The sequence below is a fragment of the Suncus etruscus genome, chromosome 4 (genome assembly GCF_024139225.1).
Source record: "Suncus etruscus isolate mSunEtr1 chromosome 4, mSunEtr1.pri.cur, whole genome shotgun sequence".
Classification (NCBI taxonomy): domain Eukaryota; kingdom Metazoa; phylum Chordata; class Mammalia; order Eulipotyphla; family Soricidae; genus Suncus; species Suncus etruscus.
Window position 1 is genome coordinate 16,079,456 of NC_064851.1, and position 27,996 is coordinate 16,107,451.

The window sequence follows — 27,996 nt, forward strand, 5'->3', positions numbered from 1 at the left end:
TGTCTTCTCTGTGGAGCATAGACCTTCTCTTTTCCTCTTCCCTTACATCTTTCTAGAAAAGTTTCAATAGAAACTATCTTGCTTCGCCCAAAACAGAAACAAACAAAAGCCCCTACAAAACTTGCTAAAACTTGAGTCTGCCATTTTTTGTTTGTTTGACAATTTTGGGGGAACTCACTCCGTGTGCTCAGGGCTTCCTCCTTGCTCTGAAAAAGTGAGGAGTACTCACTGGACTGGGGGATCATAAGCGGTGCTGGTCATCGAACTCAGACTGGCCGAGGTGCAAGTGCCCTTCCGGCTATGTTTTCCTTTAGGTTTTACTAACGAAAATGCTGGTCACCTTATGTATCAGAGTTCTGCATTCTCAGAGTGCCTTGTCATAAGTTTCGCTTTCTTCTTAAGTTTCTATTTCCCCTAACTTTTCAGTTTCCATTTCTCTTTTGTTTGAATCTGTATAGTTGTCTGTCTTCCAGTCAGAACAGTTATTGACTTCATTTTCATTGTTCCTGGAGAATTTGTCACTGATAATAACCACATAGTCACTGACTTAGTTTATTTTGAGGGCCCACACCTAATAGTAACCATGCTATTGACAGTGGGCGGGTGGTTATGCTAGGGAGTGAAACAGAACTTCCAACTCTGGATTACAAATCTTTCACAGTAATATTTTTGATACATAGTACATTGAATCAGGGTCATTCCCACCACCAATGTTGTCCTCCCTATGATGCCAGTTTTCTGAAATAAATATACAATTGCCATAATTTATGTCAACAAGTTTAGGTTGTTTTTTGTTCGGTTTTCATTTTTCTTTTGCTTTTTTATGTTTTTCTTTGGGTGCACACCTATGATATTATGGCCTTAGTCCTGACTTTGTGCTCAGATTCATTCTGGAAGTGCTCAAGGATCACATGTGGTGCCAGGGATTAAACCGAGGTTGAATTTGTGCAAGGCAAATGTCCTACACATTGTGCTATCTCTCCGGGACCCCTAGGAGTTTAGATTTTAAGTTTTAAGTTTGTTCCTTTATAAAATGTTAATTATTTTTCCATTTTGGAGTATAAGTGGGAAGTTGCATCCTATCTTAAAAAGAATAATAGGCGGAATCCTTTGGAAATGACACATTTGAGGCACAAAACTAGAAATATTGAGTTGATTCTGCCGTCCACTTGGAATCTTGAAACAGAAAGGCAGACCCTGGAGTAAAAACAAATGAGGACATTTTTCTTAATACAAATTACTTTTATGAGGGACCAGAGCAATAGCACAGCAATATGGCATTTGCCTTCCAAGCAGCTGACCCAGGATGAACCTGGGTTCGATCCCTGGTATTCCATATGGTCCCTGGAGCCAGGAGCAATTTCTGAGCACATAGCCAGAAGTAACTACTGAGTGTCACCAGGTGTGACCCAAAAACCAAAAACCAAGCCAAAACAGAACAAAACAACCAAACAAATAATTATTTTTATGACACATGAAAACAGTCATTAGAAGACAATGAGGGGCCTGAGAGATAGCACAGTGGTAGGACATTTGCTTTACATGCTGCAGACCTGGGATGGACCCAGGTTTGAGTCCCAGCATCCCATATGGTCCCCCAAGCCTTCCGGGAATTCTTTCTTTCTTTCTTTCTTTTTTTTTTTTTTTTTTTTTTGGTTTTTGGGCCAAACCCGGCGGTGCTCAGGGGTTACTCCTGGCTGTCTGCTCAGAAATAGCTCCTGGCAGGCACGGGGGACCATATGGGACACCGGGATTCGAACCAACCACCTTTGGTCCTGGATCGGCTGCTTGCAAGGCAAACGCCACTGTGCTATCTCTCTGGGCCCCTTTCTTTCTTTCTTTTCTTTCATTTTTTCTTTCTTTCTCTTTCTCTTTCTTTCTCTTTCTCTTTCTCCTTTCTTTCTTCCTTCCTTCCTTCCTTCCTTCCTTCCTTCCTTCCTTCCTTCCTTCCTTCCTTCCTTCCTTCCTTCCTTCCTTCCTTCCTTCCTTCCTTCCTTCCTTCCTTCCTTCCTTCCTTCCTTCCTTCCTTCCTTCCTTCCTTCCTTCCTTCTTTCTTTCTTTCTTTCTTTCTTTCTTTCTTTCTCACACCTGGTGATGCTCAGGGGTTACTCGTAGCTATGTGCTCAGGAATTGCTCCTGACAGGCTCAGGGGACCATATGAGATGCCGGAATTCGAACCACCATCCTTCTGCATTGCAAGGCAAATGCCCTACCTCTATGCTATCTCTCAGGCCCCAGAAGCGATTTCTGAGCACCAGGAGTAACACCTGAGCATTACTGGGTGTGGCCCAAAAAGCAAAAAAAAAAAAAAAAAAAAAAGGCTGAAGAAGGCTACTGGGCATAAGACCTTCCAGAGGTCACTTACTAGAATCACACAGTGGAGTTCCAGTGCGTAGAGTTCCATAAGGAGAGATGGGTATCTTGGGCAGTGATGTTCTCCCCCAAGGGGGTAGCTCACAAAATTCCTCCAGCAGTACTCATACTCTAAGGAAACACACCAACCATTTCAATAAATACAACAGATGAGGCCAGAGAGATAGTACAGTGGGTAGGGGATTTGCCTTACTCACAGCTGACCTGGATACTTTCTCCAGCATCTATATGATCTCTTAAGCCAGGGGGAGTGATTCCTGAGTGCAGTCAGGAGTAACCCCTGAAGACTGCCAGGGGTAGCCACTCTCCCCCACAAAAAAAAGAGAGAGTGTGGCCGGAAAGAGTACAGTGGATAAGGTACTTGTTTTTGATACTGTCAACCAAGGTACTCAGAAAATAGTCCTGGCAGGCTCAGGGACTGGGATGAGATGCCGAGGGTCAAATCCAGTTCTGCAGCATGCAAGGCAAATGCTCTGCCCACTGGGGTGTCCCTCTGGCCTCCTATTATTTTTAATTATCGCTTTATTTTCCGTGCACTGGTGCTACTCCTAGCCTGTGGTCAGAGATCACTTCTGGCAGTGCTTGGAAAACTGTATGCTGTGCTAAACATCAAACCCAGGTTGGCTGCATGGAAGTGCCTTACTGTCTGCTATTTCTCTGTCTGCTCACTATATGTGTATATCTATATTTATATCTCTCTTTATTAGTTTTGGAGCAGGACTGACTGTGCTTAGGAATTACTGAGCATTGATTCTGTATTCAGGAATCACTTCTGGCGATCTCAGAGGACCATATTGGGTGCGAAGGATCAAACCTGGTGGGTTAGCAGCCTGCAAGGCAAACATTTTATCCACTCTAAGTCTTCAGCCCAACCCCCCCTTTTTTTTTTTGGCTAGAGATGGCTAAACACTCCCAGAATTCTCCTCCTACAGTGCACCCCTAAAATAGCATCTCAACTGAAGATGGTTGAGATCCATCATAGTGGCCAGGTATAGAAAATCCATCAGGGGTCAGAGAGATAGCATGAAGGTAAGGCATTTGCCTCTCATGCAGAAGGTTGGTGGTTCAAATCCTGACATCCCATATGGTTTCCTGAGCCTGCCAGGGGTGATTTCTGAGCATAGAGCCAGGAGTAAGCCCTAAGCACTGCCAGGTGAGACCCAAAGAACAAAGAAAGAAAGAAAGAAAGAAAGAAAAAGAAAAACCATCAAGAGAGTGTAGAAGAGGTAGGGCACTTGCCTAGCTTGTGGCTGACCCCAGGGAACACCCTGGTGCCATATATGATTTTCCGAGCCAATAGCTTGATGGTTTCCTTGAATTTCTCCTATTAATATGGACTCTTACTTTGGACTGTCCCATCTGGAATCACCCGTCCTGCCCTTTACAACCTCATAAACACCACATATTCTTTGCTTCTTCCTTTACCTGGCTGGCTCATAACCTTGATGATCACCCCTCTGTTAATGAGGTCCCGGAGTCCTTGCCTGTTCCGTTCATTCGTGTGCCAATAAAGTCGTGCAACAAAAATGATGAGAGTCACTCGCGGGAACTGAGTCAAAAACTCCCTAATAGCCTTTGCACATTCCCAGCAGGGACTCCAGGACAGGAACCAGGTGATGGAGCAGTGGAGCGAGGGGGGCAAATGCCTCTCTGTTGTCAAATTCTCTAGGAAGTTGATTTCGGCATGCTGAGAGGTGTTTCTGGCTGTGTGCTTCCAGATTTTGCCACTATTCCACTTGATTTCATAGAGCAGACAGGTCTCTTTACGGAGTTGTCCTGGGTCAAAAAAGTTTATAAACTCAAAGGGTTCAATTTTTCTCCTGAAACAGATAAACCACATGCATGGTTGCTTATTTGCAATCATAGTGGAACTCTGCAAATCACATTATCCTCCTCTTTTTTTTTTTTTTTGTTTTTGGCAACACCTGGTGAAACTCAGTGGTTACTCCTGCCTATATGCTCAGAAATTGCCCTGGCTTGGTGGGACCATATGGGACACTGGGGGATTGAACCGTGGTCTGTCCTAGGTAAGCCTTGTGCAAGGCAAACATCCTACCACTTGTGCCACCACTCCGGCCCTTATCCTCCTCTTTTTCTTTTCTTTTTATTGGGGGGCTTAGTAGTGCTCAGGCTTTACTCTTGGCTCTGAGCTCAGGAACCACACCTGGTGGACTTGGCAGCCATGTGGGATACCACAACTGAATCTGGATCTGTTGCCTGCAAGGCAGTACCTTCCTCACTCTACTTATTTTTTCTTTTCTTTTTTTTTGGGGGGGCCACATCCAGTGACACTTAGGAGTTACTACTGGTTCTGTGCTCAGAAATCGCTCCTGGCTCAGGGGATCATGTGGGACGCGGGGGATTGAATCCTGGCCGGTCCTGGGTCAGAAGTGTGTTCCGGGCCCTACAGTACTTTCTGAAGGTCTATGCTTTTTTATTTATTTATTTATTTATTTATTTATTTATTTATTTATTTATTTATTTATTTATTTATTTTTTGGTTTTTCGGGCCACACCTGTTTGGTGTTCAGGGGTTACACCTGGCTAAGTGCTCAGAAATTGCCCCTGGCTTGGGATATGGGATGCCGGGGGATCCAACCGAGGTCCTTTCCTTGGTTAACGCTTTCAAGGCAGACACCTTACCTCTAGCGCCACCTCGCCGGCCCCTACACTTTTAATTTATATATATATATATATTTTTTTTTGTTTTGTTTTGTTTTGTTTTTTGTTTTTTGGGCCACACCCGGCAGTGCTCAGGGGTTACTCCTGGCTGTCTGCTCAGAAATAGCTCCTGGCAGGCACGGGGGACCATATGGGACACCAGGATTCGAACCAACCACCTTTGGTCCTGGATCGGCTGCTTGCAAGGCAAATGCCGCTGTGCTATCTCTCTGGGCCCCAAAAGGATATTTCTTTTTTTGGGGGGGTCACACCCAGCAGGGCCACACCCGGCAGCACTCAGGGGTCACTCCTGGCTCCAGGCTCAAAATTCGCTCCTGGCAGGCTCTGGGGACCATATGGGATGCTGGGATTTGAACCACCAACCTTTTGCATGCAAGGCAAACGCCTTACCTCCAGGCTATCTCTCCAGCCCGGGACACTTTTTATTTTTTAATCTTATTTAATTTTATTATTTTTTTGGTTCGCATCTAGTGATACTCAGGGATTATTCCTGGTGCTGTGCTCAAGAATCACTTTTGGTGGGGTTTGGGGACTATATTGGATGCTGGGGATCAAATCTAATGAGACTGCAGTAAAATGATACCAGCTATTAACCCAAAACAAAAGCATTCCCCATCTTCCTCTTTTTAAAACCTAGTCCTTTTGATATGCAAAAGCCCACCTGAATCACTCTACCTTGCCCCATCCTGGTGGATTTTGTTCTAGGAGAATAAAGAAAGAGCAGTTTGGTTTTGGCAGCTCAGGCAGAGATATGATGAGGCGAGAAACACATTGACTCCATGACTCTCTCCTGACTGGCTTGGTTTATTAATCCTTTATGGTTATTATGGTTATCCTACTTTCTACAAACCCATCTGCTACACTTCTTTTTTTGTTTGTTTGTTTTTGTTTTTGTTTTTGGGTCAAACCCAGCAGCGCTCAGGGGTTACTCCTGGCTCAATGCTCAGAAATCACTCCTGGCAGGCTCAAGGGACCATATGAAATGCCGGGATTCGAACCACCATCCTTCTGGATGTAAAGCAAATGCCTTACCTCCATGCTATCTCTCTGGCCCAAGTCTACACATTTTAAGTTCATCTATTTTCTTTTTTTTTTGGGGGGGTTTTGGGCCACACCCAGTAACGCTCAGGGGTTACTCCTGGCTATGTGCTCAGAAGTTGCTCCTGGCTTGGGGGACCATATGGGACACCGGGGGATCGAACCGCGGTCCGTCCAAGGCTAGCGCAGGCAAGGCAGGCACCTTACCTTCAGCGCCACCGCCCGGCCCCTCATCTATTTTCTTGATTGAATTAAATGTCCTGTAGATAAGCTTTATATCCTTTTGGTGTAATCTGGGCCCAGAACTATTCAGAATTATTCTTGTTCTTATATCCAAAGATCAAGAAGCATCATTTTTTTTTTTTTGTTTTTGGGGCCACACCTGTTTGATGCTCAGTGGTTACTCCTGGCTAAGCGCTCAGAAATTGCCCCTGGCTTGGGGAGACTATATGGGACGCTGGGGGATTGAACCGCGGTCCTTCCTTGGCTAGCACTTACAAAGCAGACACCTTACCTCTAGCGCCACCACCTCACCGCCCCCCCCCCTTTTTTTTAGTGAAGTAAGATAGTTTTTATTGGCTGGAAGTTAGAAAAACTTGAGTGCAGGAGAGGAGAAGGAGGGAAATACATTTTCAAAAGAGAAGACATGCTCCTAAGGAAAGTAAGCAAGCAAAGAATGATGCAGAGACAGAGTATACGTTCAGGAAAGAACAATGGCTTGAAGAGTAAGCTGGGAATATTATTCTCACCTCAAGGTAGGATCCGCAGCTGAGGAACCTGTTGACCATAAAATGAATGTGTCAAATAACATCTCAATACTACATCGCAATACTAAGGAAAAATGTTCTTCTAAACCAGTAAACCATGTACGGAAGGGAATTAAAAGAATTATTTTCTGGGTGTGTGAGCAATAGCACAGTGGTAGGGCATTTGCCTTGTATATGGCTGATCCAGGACGAACCTGGGTTCGATCCCTGTCATCCCATATGGTCCCCGGAGCCAGGAGAGATCTCTGAGTGCATAGCCAAGAGTAACCCCTGAGGGTCACTCCAAAAAAATTCTTTTTTGAGTAACCAACACATTTCATCAAGTAAAGCAAGAGTAGGGGCCAGAGCGGGGTTCAAGCCCCATCATCCCATATGGTTCTTTGCACCTACCAGGAATGATGCCTGAGTGTGGAGCCAGGAGTAAACCTAGAGCATAACCTCTCTCACATACTTGGTCAAGCAACCCTAATCTCCTCCTTTCTTAGTTAATCCAAACTCAGCCTTCTTTTAGATTCATTTTTCTTTGGGGGGGGTCACACCCAGCAGTGCTCAGGGGTTCCTCCTGGCTCCATGCTCAGAAATCGCTCCTGGCAGGCTCGGGGGACCATATGGAATGCCGGGATTTGAACCACTGCATGCAAGGCAAATGCCCTGCCTCCATGCTATCTCTCTGGCCCCAACCTTCTCTTAGATTCTATCTCGAGTTTCACCTCCCTCAGAAAATCATCAGCCTCTCAGTGAAATGTACTGTAGCATCTTCCTGTCCCATAAATTGTCTCTAGTGTGAAGTCACAGAACTGTCTGTAATCCACGTTTAGATCCTTTTCATTCTGATTGATTGTTTGCTTTGATGACATTTCTCGCCTCCCACTCCTGCCACCATGCCTAGTGTTGTTCTGCATTAAGAGGATCTGCATTGGGCCGGGTAGGTGGCGCTGGAGGTAAGGTGTCTGCCTTGCAAGCGCTAGCCAAGGAAGGACCGTGGTTCGATCCCCCGGCGTCCCAAGTGGTCCCCCCCAAGCCAGGGGCGATTTCTGAGCACATAGCCAGGAGTAACCCCTGAGCGTCAAACGGGTGTGGCCCAAAAACCAAAAAAAAAAAAAGAGGATCTGCATTAAGAGGATCACTACTGACAGGCTTGAGGGACTATATGGAATGCCAGGAATAATCAGGGTTGGCCACAAGCAAGGCAAATGTCCTCCCAGCTATATTATAACTCTAGTGCCTTACACAGCTATTTTAACACTGGTACTGTTCAAGGTTTTATGATGAAACAACATTGATTTAGTAGTATTTGATAAAAATTCTTTTTTTTTTTTTTTTTTTTGGTTTTTGGGCCACACCCAGTGGTGCTCAGGGGTTACTCCTGGCTGTTTGCTCAGAAATAGCTCCTGGCAGGCACGGGGGACCAGTCGGGACACCGGGATTGGAACCAACCACTTTTGATCCTGGATTGGCTGTTTGCAAGGCAAACACTGCTGTGCTATCTCTCCAGGCCCAATAAAAATTATTTTTTGGGGGGGTGTCATACCCGGTGGTGCTCAGGGGTTACTTCAGAAATTATTCCTGGCAGGCTTGTAGGATCATATAAGATGCCAAGGATAGAATTCAGGTCTGCCTGGTTTCACCAGCCAGGTGTAAGGCAAACATGCTACCTGCTGTGCTGTCAGTTTGGCCCCATCAAAATTATTGTGTGGCACCAGAGCGATAGTACAGCAGATAGGACACTTGCTTTATATGTGGCCTACCCAGATTCTTTTCCCGCATGCCAGGCAATTCCCCAATTCCTGCCAGGAACAACCCCTGAATATCACAGGGTGTGTCCCCAAACACTCCTGCAAAAATCACCAAACAAGATTCTTATTGAAGAGTGGTATGAGCAATAATTATAACAATGTTAATATTATATGAAATAATGTTTTTAGAAGAATATTAATATAGTAATTGTTGCAAGTCAGCCCCTGAAGAGGTTGACTGATGGTGGGATGGAGGATGAGGCCTTTCTCTTCCAGCTCGGAGCACGCGTCTACCACCCTGTCTAACCCACGGTTCTGAGGTGAAACGGTGGGTAAACAGCTCGCAGACAGTCAGGCTCATGGAAATATTAGCTTTATTTGGTGGACAAGACTGAAGTCCAAAGACTCAGCTTCAGTTCCAGCAAAAAAGCCTCGGCCTTCCACAGACCCTTGTTTTTCTCCCCCAGAGTCAGGTACCACCCAATGGTGGGATCAGATACCAACCAATGGTGGAAGCAGAATCAGGTACTACCCTAGGGTGGGGGCAAAATGCCAGGTCACACTCTAGGGTAGGGCACAATCACCAATCAGTTTAGGGTGAGTAACATAGTAATCCCCCAAAATATTTACATACACAACAGTAATAAACAGGAAAGTTGGAAATTATCTCTCAGAACAAAGGAACAAATGGGATTTTTGCACACAGCACACACACACACACACACACACACACACACACACACACACACACACAACACCCAACAGAGCCTACCTCCACCTGAAGCCATAGTGCTCCTCAAACACTGGTTATGTTCCCCAGTGATATATATTATGCCAAAGTTCCTGCGGTATCATGATTTGCTTATTCTGTGACACCACTGTTTGTGCTTTATCCAGAAGTGACTCAGGCCTGAGTTTCAGGAAGTTTCTTAATGCTAGCCTGTGTAAGTTGACAGTCAATCGGGAGGCAGTTGCTACAGGAATTGGTATCAGCTGGTCAATGAAGAAAGTTTATGGTTCAAATGACATGAAACCTATAGTGTCTCATTGAGGACCCAGTAACTAATTCCGAATTTCTTTCTGGTGACTCTGGATTCAGCATCCTTTTCTTTTCCTTTGGGCCACATCAAGGCTTACTCTTTGTTGTTGTTGTTGTTGGATCACACCCGGCTGTGCTCAGGGGTTACTCCTGACTCTATGCTCAGAAATCACTCCTGGCATGCTCAGGGACCATATGGGATGCCTGGGTTCAAACCACCGTCCTTTTGCATGCAAGGCAAACGCACTACTTCCATGCTATCTCTCCAGCCCAAGGCTTACTCTTGACTGTGTACTCAGGATTCACTCATGGTGGTTCAAGAAACCATATACCATGCCAGGATTGAACTTCATTCGGCCACCTGTAAGGCAAACACCCTATCTATCTCTCCAGCACCACCCTATTTCTTTCTTTCTTTTTTTTTTTTTTTTTTTTTTTGATTTTTGGGCCACACCCGGCGGTGCTCAGGGTTTACTCCTGGCTGTCTGCTCAGAAATAGCTCCTGGCAGGCACGGGGGACCCTATGGGACACCGGGATTCGAACCAACCACCTTTGGTCCTGGATCGACTGCTTGCAAGGCAAATGCCATTGTGCTATCTCTCCGGGCCCAGAAAATTTAGTTTTTGTGTGTGTTTGTGTCACATTTGGGGATGACCCAGGTCACTTCTAGCTATGCTTGGGGTTTCATATGGGATACTGGAGATTGAGCAGGAAGATTCTCATCAATACCTGGTGAAGACATTGTAGCCTGGTCCCTTGGCTTTTGTTCAATCATTTTATAACTTCCTCTAAGTTTTCCCTTTGCCTTAAATTCCTTCAGAAAGGGGAGGACCAGGGGCTGGAGAGATGGCATGGAGGTAGGACATTTGCCTTGCATGCAGAAGGCTGGTGGTTCAAATCCCAGCATTCCATATGGTCCCCCAAGCCTGCCAGGAGCAATCTGAGCATAAAGCCAGGAGTAATCCCAGAGGGCTGCCAGGTGTGATCTCCCGAAGATAACAAAGAGTTTTCACTGAGTACAGAACAAGGAGTAAGGGGGCTGGAGAGATAGCATGGAGGTAAAGCGTTTGCCTTTCATGCAAGAGGTCATCGGTTCGAATCCCAGCGTCCCATATGGTCCCCTGTGCCTGCCAGGAGCAATTTCTGAGCATGGAGCCAGGAGTAACCCCTGAGCACTGCCGGGTGTGACCCAAAAACCACAAAAAAAAAAAAAAAAAAAAAAAGAACAAGGAGTAAGCTCTGAGCACTGTCAGCTTTAGCCCCCTCCAAACAAACCAACAAAAAATAATAAGGAATGTAGGTCAGTTTAACTTTAGCCTTTATTTAAAGAAAATAAAAAGTGGGGGTGGGAGCACATCACTTTTAGATACAAAATCCAAAAAGGATTCTGATTCTTTTTCCTTTTCTTTCTTTTGGGTTTGTTGTTGTTGTTGTTGTTGTTGCTGTTGTTTTGGGAGGGTCACACCCAGCAGCACTCAGGGGTTACTTCTAGCTCTACACTCGGAAATCGCTCCTAGGAAGCTCAGAAGACCATGTGGGATGCCGTTTCGAAGCACCTTCCTTCTGCATGCAAGGCAAACCCCCCTACTTCCATGCTATTTCTCCCAACCAGATTTCTTTATTGTTGTTTGTTGTTGTTTTTTGTTTATTTTATTGCAAGCTGGCGGTGGTTGGAACCATATCTAAGGGAATTCATGAGCTACTTCTGAATCTGTACTAGGAATGAACCTTGGCAGTGCTCTTGAAGATCATATTCAGTGCTGGAAATGTAAACCAAGGTGAGCCGTAAACAAGGCAAGTACCTTTGTTTTGTTTTGTTTTGATTTGATTTTTGGGTCACACCCAGTGGCTCTGTGCTCAGAAATCGCACCTGGCAGGCACAGGGGACCATATGGGATTCGAATCACCATCTGTCCTGGATTGTCTGCATACAAGGCAAATGCCCAAGTGCTGTGCTGTCTTTCCAGCCCCAGGATTCCGAATTCTTAGGTAATATTTATTTTATTTATTTATTTATTTGTGGCTTTTGGGCCACATGCAACTGCACTCAGGGGTTACTCCTGGCTTTGTGCTCAGAAATCACTCCTGGCAGGCATGGGGAAGCGTGTGATGCCGGGATTTGAACCACCTTTGGTCCTGGGTTAGCTGGTTGCAAGGCAAACGCCCTACTGCTGTGCTATCTCTCCGGCCCCTTCGTAGGTAATTTGTGTACTGGCATTTGGTGATCTCTTGCCATAGACCCCAGCCTACAGGCATGATGGATGGATTCCAATAGAACTACTGTGGTGGAGACTCAGCCTCTCTCCTGACAATGGGGATGCAGTCCTGGTAGACACTGCTGAGAAAAGGCCAGTTGTGCCTTAGGTTAGAATTTGGCAGGATAGGGCCGGGCGGTGGCGCTGGAGGTAAGGTAAGCCTTACCTGCGCTAGCCTAGGAGACGGACCGCGGTTCGATCCCCCGGCGTCCCATATGGTCCCCAAGCCAGGAGCGACTTCTGAGCGCATAGCCAGGAGTAACCCCTGAGCGTCACCGGGTGTGGCCCAAAAACAAAAAAAAAAAAAAAAAAAAAAAAAAAAAAGAATTTGGCAGGATAGCAACCATGAACTTACTAAACATTAATGTATAAAGAGAATTAACAGTGCTGAGTACATAATAAAAACAAATTGTGTGCCTTTGTCCCTTGCATTAAAATCAGAATTGCTGGGGCCGGAGCAGTGGCACAAGCAGTAAGGTGTCTGCCTTGCCCATGCTAGCCTAGGACTGACTCTGGTTCGATCCTTCGGTGTCCCATATGGTCCCCCCAGCCAGGAGCGATTTCTGAGTGCATAGCCAGGAGTAACCTCTGAGTGTGATCAGGTGTGGCCTGAAAACAAAACAAAACAAGCAAGAATGGTTGAAACATACTTTACTTACTCTAAGTAATAATCTACAATAATATTTTCCTCAGCTGGTAGAATCAGTGATATTTTTTTGTTTGTTTTTTTGGGTCACACCCAATGGCACTCAGGGGTTACTCCTGGCTCTGTGCTCAGAAGTCACTCCTGACAGGCTCAGGGACCATATAGGATGCTGGGATTTGAATCAGAGTCCATCCTGTGTTGGCTGTATGCAAGGCAAATGCCTTACCACTGTGCTATTGCTCCAGTCTCGAATCAGTAATAATATTTTTTCATTTTATAGCTTTTAATCAAGTTATATATAAAATGAACTTTATTCCTGCATCTTCTCATTAGATTCTTCTTTATATTTGCCCTGTTCCTTTCCTACTTGTCGAAATTTGGCTTTGCATTTAAAAATCTTTTTGCCATCTTCATCCAGTTTTAGTCTAGTGATAACCACCTTACTGGGGTGAATGCCGACATGGACAGTTGTGCCATTTGCTTCCTTCTGCTGGACTTGTTCAATTTAGATGACATATTTCTTCCTATAAACTTAGACTACTTTGCCAATTTGCTGACCTTTATATGGCTTCCCACCATTTGCACCTCATCGTCCTTACAGATGGGCCTGGATTGCACCTTGTACTTCTGTCTCAGCTCTTTGGGAAGAGGAGAAGACATAATCTTTTTGAGAATGTGGGAAAGTGCATTGAAATGCCTTTTGTGGTACTTGCTCTGGTCAGAAGTCACAAAAGGGTTGAATTTCATTTTGGCTACCGCTACTACCATGGCGGCCCCCAAAGGGAAGAGAGTAATAATATTTTTTAGTTAGTTATTTAATATTGTGTAGGCTAGAGGCCAGAGAGATAGCATGGAGGTAAGGCATTTGCCTTGCATGCAGAAGGATGGTGATTCGAATCCAGGCATCTCATATGGTTCCCTGAGCCTGCCAGGAGCGATTTCTGAGTATAGAGCTAGAAGTAACCCCTGAGTGCTGCCGGATGTGACTCAAAAAACAAAAACAAACAAGTTGACTCTGAAGCTGAATATAACAATAGTTATGCTAAGATTGTTCAGGGGCATGGGACCGGAGAGATAGCATGGAGGTAAGGCGTTTGCCTTTCATGCAGGAGGTCATCGGTTCGAATCCCGGCATCCCATATGGTCCCCCGTGCCTGCCAGGAGCAATTTCTGAGCCTGGAGCCAGGAATAACTCCTGAGCACTGCCGGGTGTGACCCAAAAAAAAAAAAAAAAAAAAAAAAAAGATTGTTCAGGGGCCTCAGAGCCATATATAGATTTCTTTTCTAGGTAGATTACAAAACACAATTGAGGGTCCAGAGAGATAGCATGGAGGTAGGGTGTTTGCCTTTCATGTAGAAGGATGGTGGTTTGAATCCCGACATCCCATATGGTCCCCAAGCCTGCCAGAAGCGATTTCTGAGCATAAAGCTAGGAGTAATCCCTGAGCGCTGCAGGTGTGATCCCCCAAAAGTATTGTGTAGGCTACATGTGTGTTTGGTCTTTTATTTATTTTTTTATTTTTTTGGTTTTTGGGTCACACCCGGCAGTGCTCAGGGATTATTCCTGGCTCCAGGCTCAGAAATTGTTCCTGGCAGGCACAGGGGACCATATGGGACGCTGGGATTCGAACCGATGACCTCCTGCATGAAAGGCAAACGCCTTACCTCCATGCTATCTCTCCGGCCCCGTGTTTGGTCTTTTAATTACATCTGCTTTTTTCTCACAATAGCTTTTTGGTAAATATTAAATGGACAATGGAATTATTCTTCGTAGATTAACAGTTGACTAGCAAATCATATTTAAGAAAAAAGAATAAGAGGCTGAAAAGATAGCGTAGAAGTAGGGCATTTGTCTTGCATGCAGAAAGACAGTGGTTTGAATCCTGGCATCCCATATTGTCCCCCGAGCCTGCCAGGAGCGATTTTTGAGTGTAGAGCCAGGAGTAACCCCTGAGCGCTGCTGGGTTGACAGCCCCCCAAAAAAAAGAAAGAATAAGATTTTTTGTTTTGTTTTGTTTTTGGGTCACACCCAGCAGCACTCAGGGGTTATGCCTGGCTCTACACTCAGAAATCACTCCTGGCAGGCTCAGGGGACCCTATGCGATGCCGGGATTCGAAACACCAACCTTCAGCATGCAAGGCAAACGCCTTACCTCCATGCTATCTCTCCGGCCCCAAGAATAAGTATTTTTTTTTATTTCTGTTGACTACCAAGAATCATATCCAGGGCCTGGAGTGGTGGCACAAGCAGTAAGGCGTCTGCCTTGCATGCGCTAACCTAGGACGCACCGCAGTTGGATCCCCTGGGGTCCCATATAGTCCCCCATGTCAGGGACGATTTCTGATGCTAGGGACAATTTCTGATGCCAGGGCCCATTTCTGAGCCAAGAATAACCCCTGAGCGTCACTGGGTGTGGCCCAAAAACAAAAAAACAAACAAAAACAGAATCATATCCAAAAGGAAATAAATAAGTACTTTTCGGATGTCTTTTGATGGTAAATAAAACTGATTACAAAGAATTTACAATATATTTGTAATGTTTAGATGACTCTAATGATTATGCTGACACGTAATGTTTACTCTATAGCAAAAAATATGTTACACTTAATGTATGCATGCGATTTCCTACTATTGATAACCTTTTGCTTAAATATGAAGCAATAAATCGGACTCAGTTCCAACACTCTTGAGTATGTTTGGTCTCTGAGTACCCACTCTTTGCCCACTTCTTGCTCCCATCCTCCTATCAAATAACCCTGAAGCCCCCCTCAGTGCTGCCTGACTCAGCTAGCCTGCAACAATCTCTCATTTTATTTCATTTTATTTTATTTTATTTTATTTTATTTTATTTTATTTTATTTTAGGTTTTGGGGCCACTCCCAGTGACGTTCAGGGGTTACTCCTGGTTATGTGCTCAGAAATAGCTCCTGGCTTGGGGGACCATATGGGACACAGGGGGATCGAACAGCAGTCTGTTCTAGGCTAGCACGCACAAAGCTGACGCCTTACAGCTTGTGCCACCATTCCGGTCCCCAATCTCCCATTTTAGAAAGTTCAGGATAGGGACTGGAGAGATAGCATGTAGGTAAAGCATTTGCCTTGCATACAGAGTTACGGTGGTTTGAATCCCAGCATCCCATATGGTCCCCCGAGCCTGCTAGGAGCGATTTGTGAGCATAGAGCTAGGAGGAACCCTTGAGCACTGCCGAGTGTGACCCAAAAACCAAAAAAAAAAAAAAAAAGTTCAAGATATTGCCACATGCTCTTCATCTCCTCCCCTAGCCCCGCTTCCACACACATCCCCTTCCTGCTTTTGTAAGCTTCAAAAAAGGAAATATCTCGATCTAAGGGATAGCATAGCAGGGAAGGCTTTTGCCTTACAGGAGGACTTTGATCCCCAGTGTGGGCTCCCTTGCCCCTGCAGGGAAACGACAAACGTGGGTTAATTTCTAGGAGGAAATATGAGTTTCAAACATACAAACAAAGAACACACACAGACAAAGGAAATGGGAAAACTAGTGAGAATCAGTTAGCTTCCGTTTATTGAAAAGAGGGTAGATCATTACATATCCTTCATGGCGGGGTGGGGGGGCAAACAAAGAGCAGTAAAAAAAGTGTAGAGCAAAATACTTTGTTTGAGCTACTTCTCAAGGCTTGTGGTTACACAGATAACAGCATTAGTTTTTTTCCCTAAGATTCCTCAAGTCGTCTAGCAACATAATAAGTAATGAATCCCCTAACATAACTAACTCCCCCTAGCACCTGGCTACATAAATAACAAATATCGCTTCTCCCAACCTACTGGATGTGTCTAGAATATGTTCTGTCTTCTAAAATATGTTTTTCTCCCAAGGCTACTGGGTCAGTGTTCCCTTTGGCTTGGATGTGTCTAGAATATGCCCTATCTAAAATATGTTTTTCTCTCAAGGTTACTGGCCTCAGTGTTCCCCTTGGCTTATCACAATGCCTCACGTAGCCTTTTAGATTGACCCTAGTCAAGGCAGGCTATATCCTTGTTCAGGCCCCTTGAGAGACTGCTAGAGATTATTAGGCTTCAGGCATCAGCTAGAGACTTACTAGGCCTCAGCTCCCCACACCCCAGCATCCCATATGGTTCCCCAAGCCGGCCAGGAGTAATTTCTGAGTGCTGAGCCAGAAGTAACCCTTGAGCACTGCTAGGTGTGCCCCCAAAACAAAAACAAAACAAACCCCTGAGCACTGTTGGGTGTGGCCCCCCCAAAAAAACACACACACACACACACACAAAAAGAAAAAAACAAAACACCCATCGCACACACAACATCGAAAAAAGGAAATACCTGACCTGCAAGTTAATTCAAAGTGCTGAGCACATGCTTGGGTGCAGAAAGCCCAAGTTCAAGTTCCAGCACTGAATACCCATTTCTACTCCCAGCACAGCCAGAAGTGACTCAGAGAACAGAGACAGCAGCATCCTTGAGTAACACAGGGGAGTGCCCCCAACCTAATACCAAATCAAAAGAAAAAGGAGATGAAGGAATAATACAGTGGGTAAGGTTTGTTTATTTTGCACTTGGCTGATGTAGGTTTGATTCCCAGCATCCTAAACGGTCCCCTGAGAACCAGGAATCCCCTAGTACAGAGCCAGGAATAAGCCCCAGCATACTACCATACTCCACCCCCATTTTTACTTTATTCAGTATATTTTTTCTTTGTGTGTGCTTGTACCACTTGAGTAAGAATTGCCTCTGGAATGGTCCCCTACCCCTATCTGTTTTCCACCCCTGGGGTGGTCCTACTCTTCCTATTAAAGACCTGGAGCCAGAGAGACTTCCGGTTTCAGTCCTACAGCTTGCTGGCTACTTGCTGGTACATTTTGCCTGCTTGCAGATAGCCTGGGTTGGAAGTTCCTGAACCTGTTTTATCTCCTTAACCTTGTGTGGATTATTTTCTGTGCTGGTATTGCTTCCAGACCTGCTTTCCCCAATCCCCCCATGGAGTTGGGGCCTGAGGATTCCACTATTCCCCTTCAAATAATAACCAAACAAAGGAAGAAAAAGCCACTGGATCAGAGAGATAGAACAAAAGTTTAGGCGTTAGCTTTAATTTTTATTTAAATTTTTGTTTGTTTTTGACTCACACAGGCCAGGCTCAGGGATTACTTCTGGCTCTGTGCTCAGAAATTATTCTTGGCAGCTCAGAAGACCATTTGGGACGCTGGGTATAGAACCTGGTTGGTCATGTGCAGGGCAAATGCTCTCCCTATCGCTCAGACCCAGGATCTTCTCTTTCTCTTTTCTTTTCTTTTCTTTTCTTTTCTTTTTTTGGGGGGGGGAGGGCACACCCAGCGGTTCTTCTCTTTTCTTTCTTTTCTTTTCTGTTTTTTTTTTTGGGGGGGTGGGGTGGGGGGGAGCAACCAGCGGCGCTCAGAGATTACTCCTGGCTCTGCACTAAGAAATCGTCCAGGCAGGCTCAGGGGACCATATGGGATGCTGGGAATTGAACCTGGGTCTGTCTTGGGTCAGCCGAATGCAAGGCAAACACCAATCCACTGTGTTCTCTCAGGCCCCTAGAAATTATTATGAGAACCAAAGCCCCCTGGGCCTAGGATGCCGGGGATTGAACCGGCCTCTGTCCTGGGTAAGCCGCATGCAAGGCAAACCACTGTGCAACCACTCCGGCCCTTTATTTATTTATTGAGAAGAGAGAGGAAGAGAGAGAGGGAGGGAGAGAAGAGAGGGAAGAAGAGAGGAGACGAAGAGAGAGGAGACCCCTAGTGGTGATGGGGGCGGCTGCAAGTATGTAAGTGCCTGCATTCGGGTCTTACATGAACCTTAAGTCTTGAGAACTGTGGTGAAGAAATACTCTGGACTGGGGAGAGGAGAGAACGCTAAGGGCTGGGGCCCACGTATTGTTAGTTAGTTAGTTAGTTAGTTAGTTAGTTAGTTAGTTAGTTAGTTAGTTAGTTAGTTAGTTAGTTAGTTGGTTGGTTAGTTGGTTAGTTAGTTAGTGTCACACCTAGTAATGCTCAGGGGTTACTCCTGGCTCTGCATTCAGGAATTATGTCTGATGGTACTTGGGGGTCATATGGGATGTGCAGAATGGAATCCAAGTTGGGCTCATGCTGTACCTTACCTGCTGTACTATATTTCTCCAGTCCACCGTAGCCTATGTTTTATATAATGGAATTTCCAGGCTTGTTTTTTTTGTAATTAATTAATTTTTAATAGTTTTAAAAATTAATTCTTTAACAAAATCACAGTGAGATACAAGTACAAAAGTTGTTCATGATTGAATTTCAGTCCTACAATGTCCAACACCCTTCACCAGTGCACATTTCCTACCACCAAAGTCCCTTGTTTCCCTCCTGCCCTTCTCCCCTGCTTAGTGTGAATTATTTTCCAGACAGCCATTCGATTCCAGACCTGTGTTTCTCTTCTGGCTTTTGAACCTGAGGACTTTATTCATATAACAGCACCCTTAACGGATTCAGCTGGAACTGGTGAGATGATTTCATGACTTTTTGGATGGGTTTTGCCATTTTGGGTTTGTGAGCTTGTCTCTAGTTGTTTTGGAGATAGGACTAGGAATATGGAAAATACAGATATTATAACTTATTTGATGGAAATTTTGTTTTTGTTTTTGTTTTGGGTCACACCCAGTGACACTCAGGGATGACTCCTGGCTATGTGCTCAGAAATTGCTCCTGCCTCGGAGGACCGTATGGAACGCCGGGGCATCTGTCCTAGTTTGATTTGCAAGGCAAATACCCTACTGCTGTGCTATCGCTCCGGCCCCATTGATGGGAATTTTTATATTGATTTTGATTGTTGTATTAAATTATAAAAATTAAAAGATAAAAAAAATTAGAAGATAAAGAAACTGTGGGTGGAAAACTCTGACTTATCACAGAAAATATCTTGATATTATGGAAAATGTAGAGGAACTTTCAAATATTACACCTGAAGATTTTGATCTTATACAAGAGACTAACAGCCGAATCAGAGGGCAGATCTGTAAGCCTATCACCCAAATTCCCTCTATGATAAATTTCTAGGGGATGCAGTACAGACCCTATTTCTCCACCACAAACTTCTAGGGGATGTGGTCCAGACCCTTTCCCGCCCCCCAAGTCTATAGGGAATATAGTACAGTTGTATTTCTTCCTCACAATTTCCAGAGGAAGTGGGGCAGACCCAACCTTTCCCCACAATGGTTAGTATAAGAGAGATTGGCGGGCCTGGAGAGATAGCACAGTGGCGTTTGCCTTGCAAACGGCCAATCCAGGACCAAAGGTTGGTCCCGGTGTCCCATATGGTCCGCCGTGCCTGCCAGGAGCTATTTCTGAGCAGACAGCCAGGAATAACCCCTGAGCACCGCTGGGTGTGGCCCAAAAACCAAAAAAAAAAAAAAAAAAAAAAAAAGAAGAGAAAAAAAGGAAATATCTCCTCCTAAGAGATAGCACAAGGTTTTGTACCCCTCTTTTTTTTTTTTTTTTTGCTTAGGCACAGTAAGTATTGGTGAATTCCCTTGGCCTAAGGAGATTCAGGGTTTTTCTGCCCCAGAATCATACTGTCATGGGAAAACTACTGGCTCTGTACATGCTCATTATCACACCCCAAGGTCTTTTTTGTGGTGCCAGGAAACTTTCCACTCAGTTGTGGATGAGAAAATCAGGGCTCTGTAGCTAGAGATTTTGGTATTTGCACTGGTCATCGGACCAGTGAAAGGTCTAGGATAGAGTCTTTACTATTCTAGAAGTTCTGTTCCATCATTGTTGTAATCAGTCTTCTGTAATGAGTGGCCAAAGCCTAGGATAGAGTCTTCCTTATAGTGCCAAAAGTTCTACTCAATCTGCCAAGAGAAATTTTTGAGCTATAGAGCCAGAAATAATTCCTGAGCACCGCCAGGTGTGACCAAAAAGAAAAAAAAAAATGAATCTGACCCAGACAACAGTCTCCCCAGCAGTGAAGGAGAATTCCTTTTCCACCAAAACTAATTGCTTCTAGTCTTTTTCCAATAAACTATTCTTTGGGGGTGAAGTGATAGCCTATTGTCCTTTTGACTTGAGTTTCCCTGGTAATCAGTGATACTGATTTTTTTTGGGGGGGGGGGGTGTCACAACCGGCAGCACTCGAGGGCCACTCCTGGCTCCATGCTCAGAAATTGCTCCTGGCAGGCTTGGGGGACCATATGGGATGCCGGGATTCGAACCAGACCTTCTGCATGAAAGGCAAAGGCCTTACCTCCATGCTATCTCTCCAGCCCCAATCAGTGATAATGCGATACCTTTTCTCTTACCTGGTGGCTGTCTTTACGTCTTTTTTGAGGAAATGTGTGTTCATCTCCTCCCCCCTATCTTTTGATGGTGTTGTTAATTTTGATGTTGTTTCAGATTTGGGATTTTGTATTTTTTTTTTTTTTTTTTTTTGGTTTTTGGGCCACACCCTGTGACGCTCAGGGGTTACTCCTGGCTATGCGCTCAGAAGTTGCTCCTGGCTTCTTGGGGGACCATATGGGACGCCGGGGGATCGAACCGCGGTCCGTCCTAGGCTAGCGCAGGCAAGGCAGGCACCTTACCTCCAGCGCCACCGCCCGGCCCCTAGGATTTTGTATTTTTTAATAAGCCCACCTATTGATGCTCAAGGGTTATTCTTGGATCTGAGCTCAGAGTGGCTCTAGGAGAAAGGGGAAGGGGGCAGGGGAACATATGTTGGGAATTTAATCCAGGTCTGTCACTGCAAGGCAAGTCCTGTAACCCCTGTACAGCCCTGCTTTCAGCTTTGGAAAGGGTGGGAGATTCCTTCTTGGTTTTCAGCATCATTTTGGGGGGGGGTTTAGCCACACCCGGCGGCACTCAGGGTTACTCCTGGCTATCTGCTCAGAAATCACTCCTGGTAGGCACAGGGGATCATATGGTACCCTGGGATTCGAACAACCCTTGGTCCTGGGTCGGCTGCTTGCAAGGCAAACGCTCTACCGCTGTGCTATCTCCCTAGCCCCCTCAGCATCATCTTTGTGAGGAAAACAAAAAGGAGGAGAATGAAACTTGACCTTTAGTGGGTCATCAATGTCCAGTCTTTTATTTATTTCCTTTTTTTTGGTTTTTGGACCACACCGGGTGACTCTCAGGGGTTACCCCTGGCTATGCGCTCAGAAATCGCTCCTGGCTTGGGGGACCAAATGAGACGTTGGGGGATGGAACCATAGTCCGTCCTAGGTTGGCATGTACTAGGCAGAAGCCCTACTGCTTGCACCATTGCTCCGGCCCCTCCTTTTTAAATTTTATTATTATTATTATTATTATTATTATTATTATTATTATTATTATTATTGCCACAGTTGGCTGTGCTTTAGGGGCTACTTCCTGGCTTTGCACACAGAAATAGTCCTGGCAGGCTCACAGGACCATATGGTATGCCAAGAATTGAACCCGGGTCTGTCCCATGTTGTCCGCTTGCAAGACAAATGCCCTACCGCTGTGCTATCGCTCCAGTCCCCAATGTGCTGTTTTCTGGGGAAGACTAGAATATGCCTCCTGAGTCTTCTCTTAGCTAGGAAGAAACTTAGAGTTGCTCTTACACCTTTGAACCGGCAGGGGGCAGAAAAGCAATTAATTCACAAACCAATCACTATGCAAGAGTTTCTAAAATCTGGATTCTGAGACCCAGGTCCTCCCTTGAACAAGCATCTCCTTTGTCTCTATTCTCTTTGCTTGCTTACTTTCACTTGGAAAAGCCTGTCTCCTCTGGGGAGCGCAGATCTTCTCTTTCCCCTTACATCTTTCTAAATAGAAACTATCTTGCTTCACCAAAAGCAAACAAAAAACAAACAAAAGCCCCACAAAACTTCCTAAAACTTGAGTCTTTATCATTTTTTGTTTGTTTGCCAGTTTTGGGGAAACACACCTTGTTGTGCTCAGAGCTTCCTCCTTGCTCTGAATAAGTGAAAAGTACTCTACTGGGCTGGGGAATCATAGGTGGTGCCGGGGATCGAACACTGACTGGTCGAGGTGCAAGTGCCCTTCCAGCTATGCTTTTCTCCTGTTTTTGCTTTCCTTTAGGTTATAATAACCAAAATGCTAAGGCTAGAGAGATAGCACAGTGGTAGGGTGTTTGCCTTGCATGCAGAAGAACTGTGGTTTGAATCCCGGCATCCTATATGATCCCACCGGCCTGCCAGGAGCAATTTATGAGCACAGAGCCAGGAGTAAGCTCATAAACTTTGGTGCTGCTGGGTGTGCCCCCCCAAAAAAAATTAAAAAATTAAAAACTGGTCCCCAAATGTATCAAAGCATTGCTGTCTCAGAATGCCCTTGTCATAAGTTTTCTTTCTTCTTGTTTCTATTTCCCCTAACTTTCAGTCTCTCTCTCTCCCTCCCTCCCTCTCTCTCCCTTTCTCTCCCTCCCTCCCTCTCTCTCCCTTTCTCTCCCTCCCTCCCTCTCTCTCTCTCTCTCTCTCTCTCTCTCTCTCTCTCTCTCTCTCTCTCTCTCATTTTGACACTCAGGGGTTACTCCCGGCTATGCATTCAGAAATCGCTCCTAGGGCCAGAGAGATAGCATGGAGGTAGGCATTTGCCTTGCATGCAGAAGTACGGTGGTTCGAATCCCAGAATCCCATATGGTCTCCTGAGCTTGCCAGGAACGATTTCTGAGCATTGAGCCAGGAGTAACCTCTGAGCGCTGCTAGGTGTGACCCAAAAACCAAAACAAAACAAACAAAAAAAATCGCTCCTGGCTTGGGGGACCATATGGGATGCTGGGGTTCAAACTGCAGTTCGTCCTGAGTCAGCTGTGTGCAAGGCAAATGCCCTACTGCTGTACCACCACTCAAACTCCATTTCTCTACATTTTTTGTTTTAGTTTTTGGGCCACCATGCCAGCACTCAGTGGTTACTCCTGACTCTGCACTCCTGCCAGGTTCGGGGAACCACATGGAATGTTAAGAATCAAACCTGGATCCATGCTGGGTCGGCCGTGTGTAAGGCCATGTGTTTACCTTACTACTGTGCTATATGTCCGGCCTCTTCATTTCTCTTTTAGCAGGTCATCAATGTCCAGTCTTTTTGATTTTTGTTTGCTTTTTGTTTTTGTTTTTGGGCCCACACTTGGCAGTGTTTGGTGGTTTCTCCTGGCTCTGCTCCCAGGAATCACTCTTAGCAGTGTTCAGGGGACCTTATAGAATGCTGGGGATCAAACTTAGTTGACTGTGTTTAAGGCATGTGCCCTACCTGGCATATTATCTTTCTGACCCCAACAACATTCTGTCATGAAACAGTATAGATATCGATCATTTTGTTTATTTTCAGGTTGCAGAAAAAAACATCTCAGAATGCTGTAGTTACTACTCCAGGTAGGAATCCTATAATAATGAGAGTTTTGGTGAAATCAAATCAAATTCTTGTGTTTCTTTATAAATCCGGAGACAAGGAGGAAGATCCTGGTGCAAAAAAAGAAGTAAGGTTAGTTTAAAAATGTGATTTAACTGGGGCCAGAGAGCTAGTTCAGTGGGTAGGGCATACAACAGACCTTTCTTGCCTTCATGTGGGTTTGACCTGTGGCATCTCATATACCCCCCTCACCCACGAGCCCACCAGGACTGATCTCTGAGCAAGGCAAATTTGCCCTACCCTCTGTGCTATCACTCTGACACCAGGTTATTTTTCTTAATACAATTATTTCCATAAATAAAATTTTAAAATAGGTCCTGGAAGGTAGTACATTGGGTAGGACACTTGCTTTGCATGTGCTGGCTCAGGTTTGATTCTCCCAGTACTCCATGTGATCCTTTGAGCCCAGCTTAATAAGCCCAGAGCACTGCTAGGTTTGGATCCCTCCCCAACAGTATAAACAAATTGTCTTTAGGGGGCCAGAGAGATAGCACAGCAGTAGGGCATTTGCCTTGCATGCTGCTGACACAGTCTGTGCCTGGGTTCGATCCCCGGTATCGATATGGTCTCCAGAGCCTGCCAGGGGAGATTCCTGAGCGTAGAGTCTGGAATAACCCCTGAGTGCTGCTAGGAGTGACCCAGAACACCCCCACCCATTTATTCTTAGAATACCACTGCTTGGGGCCAGAGCAGTGGTGCAAGTGGTAGGCTGTTTGCTTTGCACACGCTAACCTAGTATGGACCGTGGTTTGATCTCCTGGCGTCCCATGTGGTCCCCAAAGTCATGATCAATTTCTGGGAGCATAGTCAGGAGTAACTCCTGTGCGTCACCAGGTGTGGGCCCCCCTCAAAAAAGGGGGGGGGGCAGAGAGATAGCTTGGAGGTAATAAAGCGTTTGCCTTGCATGCAAAAAGACAGTGGTTTCAAATCCCGGCATCCCATATGGTCCCCCGAGCTAAGAGCGATTTCTGAGTATAGAGCCAGGAGGAGTAACCCCTGAACACGGCCGGTGTGACCCAAAAAACAAAAGAAAAAAAAAAGAAGACCTCTGCTGGGGCTGGATTGATAGCAGAACAGGTAGGGAGTTTGCCTTGCATGCTGCCAGCCTGGTTTTTGATCCTGGCATCTCATATGGTCCACACACACTGCTAGGCATGACTCCTGAGGGGCCTGAGATAGCACAGTGGTATGGCATTTGCCTTGTATGTGGCTGATCCGGGAGGGACCCAGTTCGATTCTCAGCATCCCATATAGTCCCCCAGCCTGCCAGGGGTGATTTCTATTTTTCTTTTTTTTTTTTTTGGTTTTTGGGCCACACCTGGCATTGCTCAGGGGTCACTCCTGGCTGTCTGCTCAGAAATAGCTCCTGGCAGGCACGGGGGACCATATGGGACACTAGGATTCGAACCAACCACCTTTGGTCCTGGATGGCTGCTTGCAAGGCAAACGCTGCTGTGCTATCTCTCCGGGCCCGACCAGGGGCGATTTCTGAGTGCAGAGTCAGGAGTAACCCCTGAGCACTGCTGGGTGTGGCCCAAAAATCAATCGATCAATCAATAAAATAAATAGTTTAAAAATAAATAGAGGGCCCGGAGAGATAGCACAGTGGTGCTAGCCTTGCAAGCAGCCGATCCAGGACCTAAGGTGGTTGGTTCGAATCCCGGTGTCCCATATGGTCCCCTGTGCCTGCCAGGAGCTATTTCTGAGCAGACAGCCAGGAGTAACCCCTGAGCACCGCCGGGTGTGACCCAAAAACCAATAAATAAATAAATAAATAAATAGGGAAAAAAAAAAAGGAGTGACTCCTGAGCTCAAAGCCAGGGATAATCCCTTAGCCCATCTGGGCCAAAACCCAAAAACAAAAATAAAAAGATCAGAGCTGGAGAGACACAATGGTAGGTGTTTGCCTTGCAAGCAGCGGATCCAGGATGGACGGTGGTTTGAATCCCACCATCCCATATTGTCCCCTGTGACTGCCAGGAGTGATTTCTGAGCACAGATTTAAAAAAAAAAAATCACCTCTTGACTTCAAGTAAATACAAATGGGCACATGTACCTTCGAATACAATGACAGCACCAGTATTGGGAGAAGAAAAATATGCAATCAGCAGAGACCATGTGTCTTGCCAACAACTATTATAAAATTTGAGCAGCCAAGTGAGTTTCATCTCCAGCACCCAGTTTGGTCCCCTGAATCCCACCAGTGGTTTCTGAGTGCAGAGTCAGGAGTAAGCTGTGAGCACTGCTGGGTGTGGCCCCAAAACAAAACAAAACAAAAATATGCAGAAAAGATGGTGAGGGATGTATGCATCAAATGAACAGGAATGAAGTTTACAGAAGGAGGCTTCTTGGAAGGTCACTTACTGCAATGATGAAGAGGAGTTCCAACGCATAGAGTGCCATAGACAGAGGAGGGTATCTTGGGTAACGATATTCTTCTTCAGGCAAGTTGTCCACAAAATAACGCCAGCAGTACTTATACTCTAAGGAAAAACACCGTCCATTTCATTCTATGAATACAATGGAAGTTTATTTTGAGAACCCCACCTGGGCCCGGAGAGATAATACATTGGGTAAGGTACTGGTTTATGTTACTGCCAACTAAGGTACTCAGAAATAACTCCTGGCAGGCTCAAGGGCCAAAGATGAGATGCCGAGGATCAAATCCAGGTCTGCTGCATGTAAGGCAGGTAAATGCTCTGCCCACTATGGTATCTCTCTAAACCCCTATTATTTTTTAATTATTGCTTTATTTTTTTGGGGGGGTCACACCCAGCAGCGCCCAGGGATTACTCTGGGTCTACTCTCAGAAATCGCTCCTGGCAGGTTTGGGGGACCATATAGGATGCCGGGATTCGAACCACCATCCTTCCGCATGTAAGGCAAACACCTTACCTCCATGCCATCTCTCCGGCTCCTGATTATTACGTTATTTTTGGTGCTCCTGTGCTACTCTTAGCCTGTGGTCAGGAATCACTTCTGGCAGTGCTTAGGAAACCGTATGCTGTGCTAAACATCAAACCCAGGTTGGCTACATGCAAATGCCTTACTGTCTGCTATTTCTCTGTCTGGTCTCTATATGTGTACATCTATAATTATATCTGTCTCTATTAGTTTTGGAGCCACAACTGGCTGTGCTTAGGAATTACTGGGCATTGGCTCTGTATTCAGGAATTGCATCTGGTGAGCTCAGAGGACCATATTAAGTGCCAAGGATCAAACCTGGCTCAGCTGCTTGCAAGGCAAACATTTTATTCACTCTACTGTGACTTCAGACCCACTCCCGTTTTCTGGCTAGAGATGGCTAAACACTCCCAGAATGCTCGCCCTACAGTACACCCCTAATAGCATCTCAACTGAAGATGGTTGAGATCCATCTTAGTGACCAGGTATAGAGGTACAGAGGTGGAAGACATAGTAGAACAGGTAGGGAACTTGCCTAGCTTGTGGCTGACCTCAGTTTGATCCCTGGCGCTATATATGATTCTCCAAGCCAATAGCTTGATGGTTTCCTTGAATTTCTCCTATTAATATGGACTCTTACTTTTGATTGTCCCATCTGAGATCACCAATCTCCTTTCTTGAAATAAAGCCCCCGTCCTGCCCTTTACAATCTCATAAACACCAAATATTCTTTGCTTCTTCTTTTACCTGGCTGGCTCATAACCTTGATGATCACCCCTCTGTGAAAGAGGTCCTGAAGTCCTCGCCGGTTCCATTTCTTCATGTGCAAATAAAGTCGTGCGACATAGATGATGAGAGTTATTCTTGGGTGCTGAGTCAAAAACTCCTCAATAACCTTTGCACATTCCCAGCAGGGACTCCAGGACAGGTACCAGGTGATGGAGCAACTGGTCCAGGGGAACAAACGCCTCTCTTTTTTCAGCTTCTCTAAGAAGTTGATTTCGACATGCTGTTTGGTGTTTCTGGCTGTGTGCTTCCAGATTCTGCCGCTATTCCACTTGATTTCGTAGAGCAGACAGGTCTCTGTAGGGATTTGTCTGGGATCAAAGAAATTTTCAAATTCCCAGGGTTCAATTTTTCTCCTGAAATAGAAAAACCACACCCATGGGCACTTATTTGCAATCAT

General features: G+C 45.4%; 1 protein-coding gene and 1 pseudogene across 1 annotated transcript; both read right to left on the bottom strand.

Annotated features, from left to right (window-relative positions):
* Window positions 1-225: 225 nt before the first annotated feature.
* LOC126006972 (C->U-editing enzyme APOBEC-1-like) lies at window positions 226-27,996 on the bottom strand. The gene is made up of 6 exons (XM_049772507.1): window positions 27,558-27,996; window positions 26,242-26,389; window positions 3,799-4,193; window positions 2,366-2,484; window positions 1,077-1,197; window positions 226-233 (listed from the first exon to the last, which is right to left on the bottom strand). The coding sequence occupies exons 1-6, from the start codon at window positions 27,994-27,996 to the stop codon at window positions 226-228; spliced, it is 1,230 nt and encodes a 409-aa protein (XP_049628464.1).
* LOC126006656 (60S ribosomal protein L26-like) lies at window positions 12,848-13,293 on the bottom strand (annotated as a pseudogene).

Bases quoted from the DNA above. Each gene is read 5' to 3' on its own strand.
- LOC126006972 (XM_049772507.1), bottom strand. From the start codon at position 27,996: ATGATTGCAAATAAGTGCCCATGGGTGTGGTTTTTCTATTTCAGGAGA. The intron at 26,390-27,557 runs GTAAAAGAAGAA...GTTTTTCCTTAG, and splicing joins CAAGGTTATGAGCCAGCCAG to AGTATAAGTACTGCTGGCGT. The intron at 1,198-2,365 runs GTAAGTGACCTC...TTTTTACTCCAG, and splicing joins AACTCCACTGTGTGATTCTA to GGTCTGCCTTTCTGTTTCAA.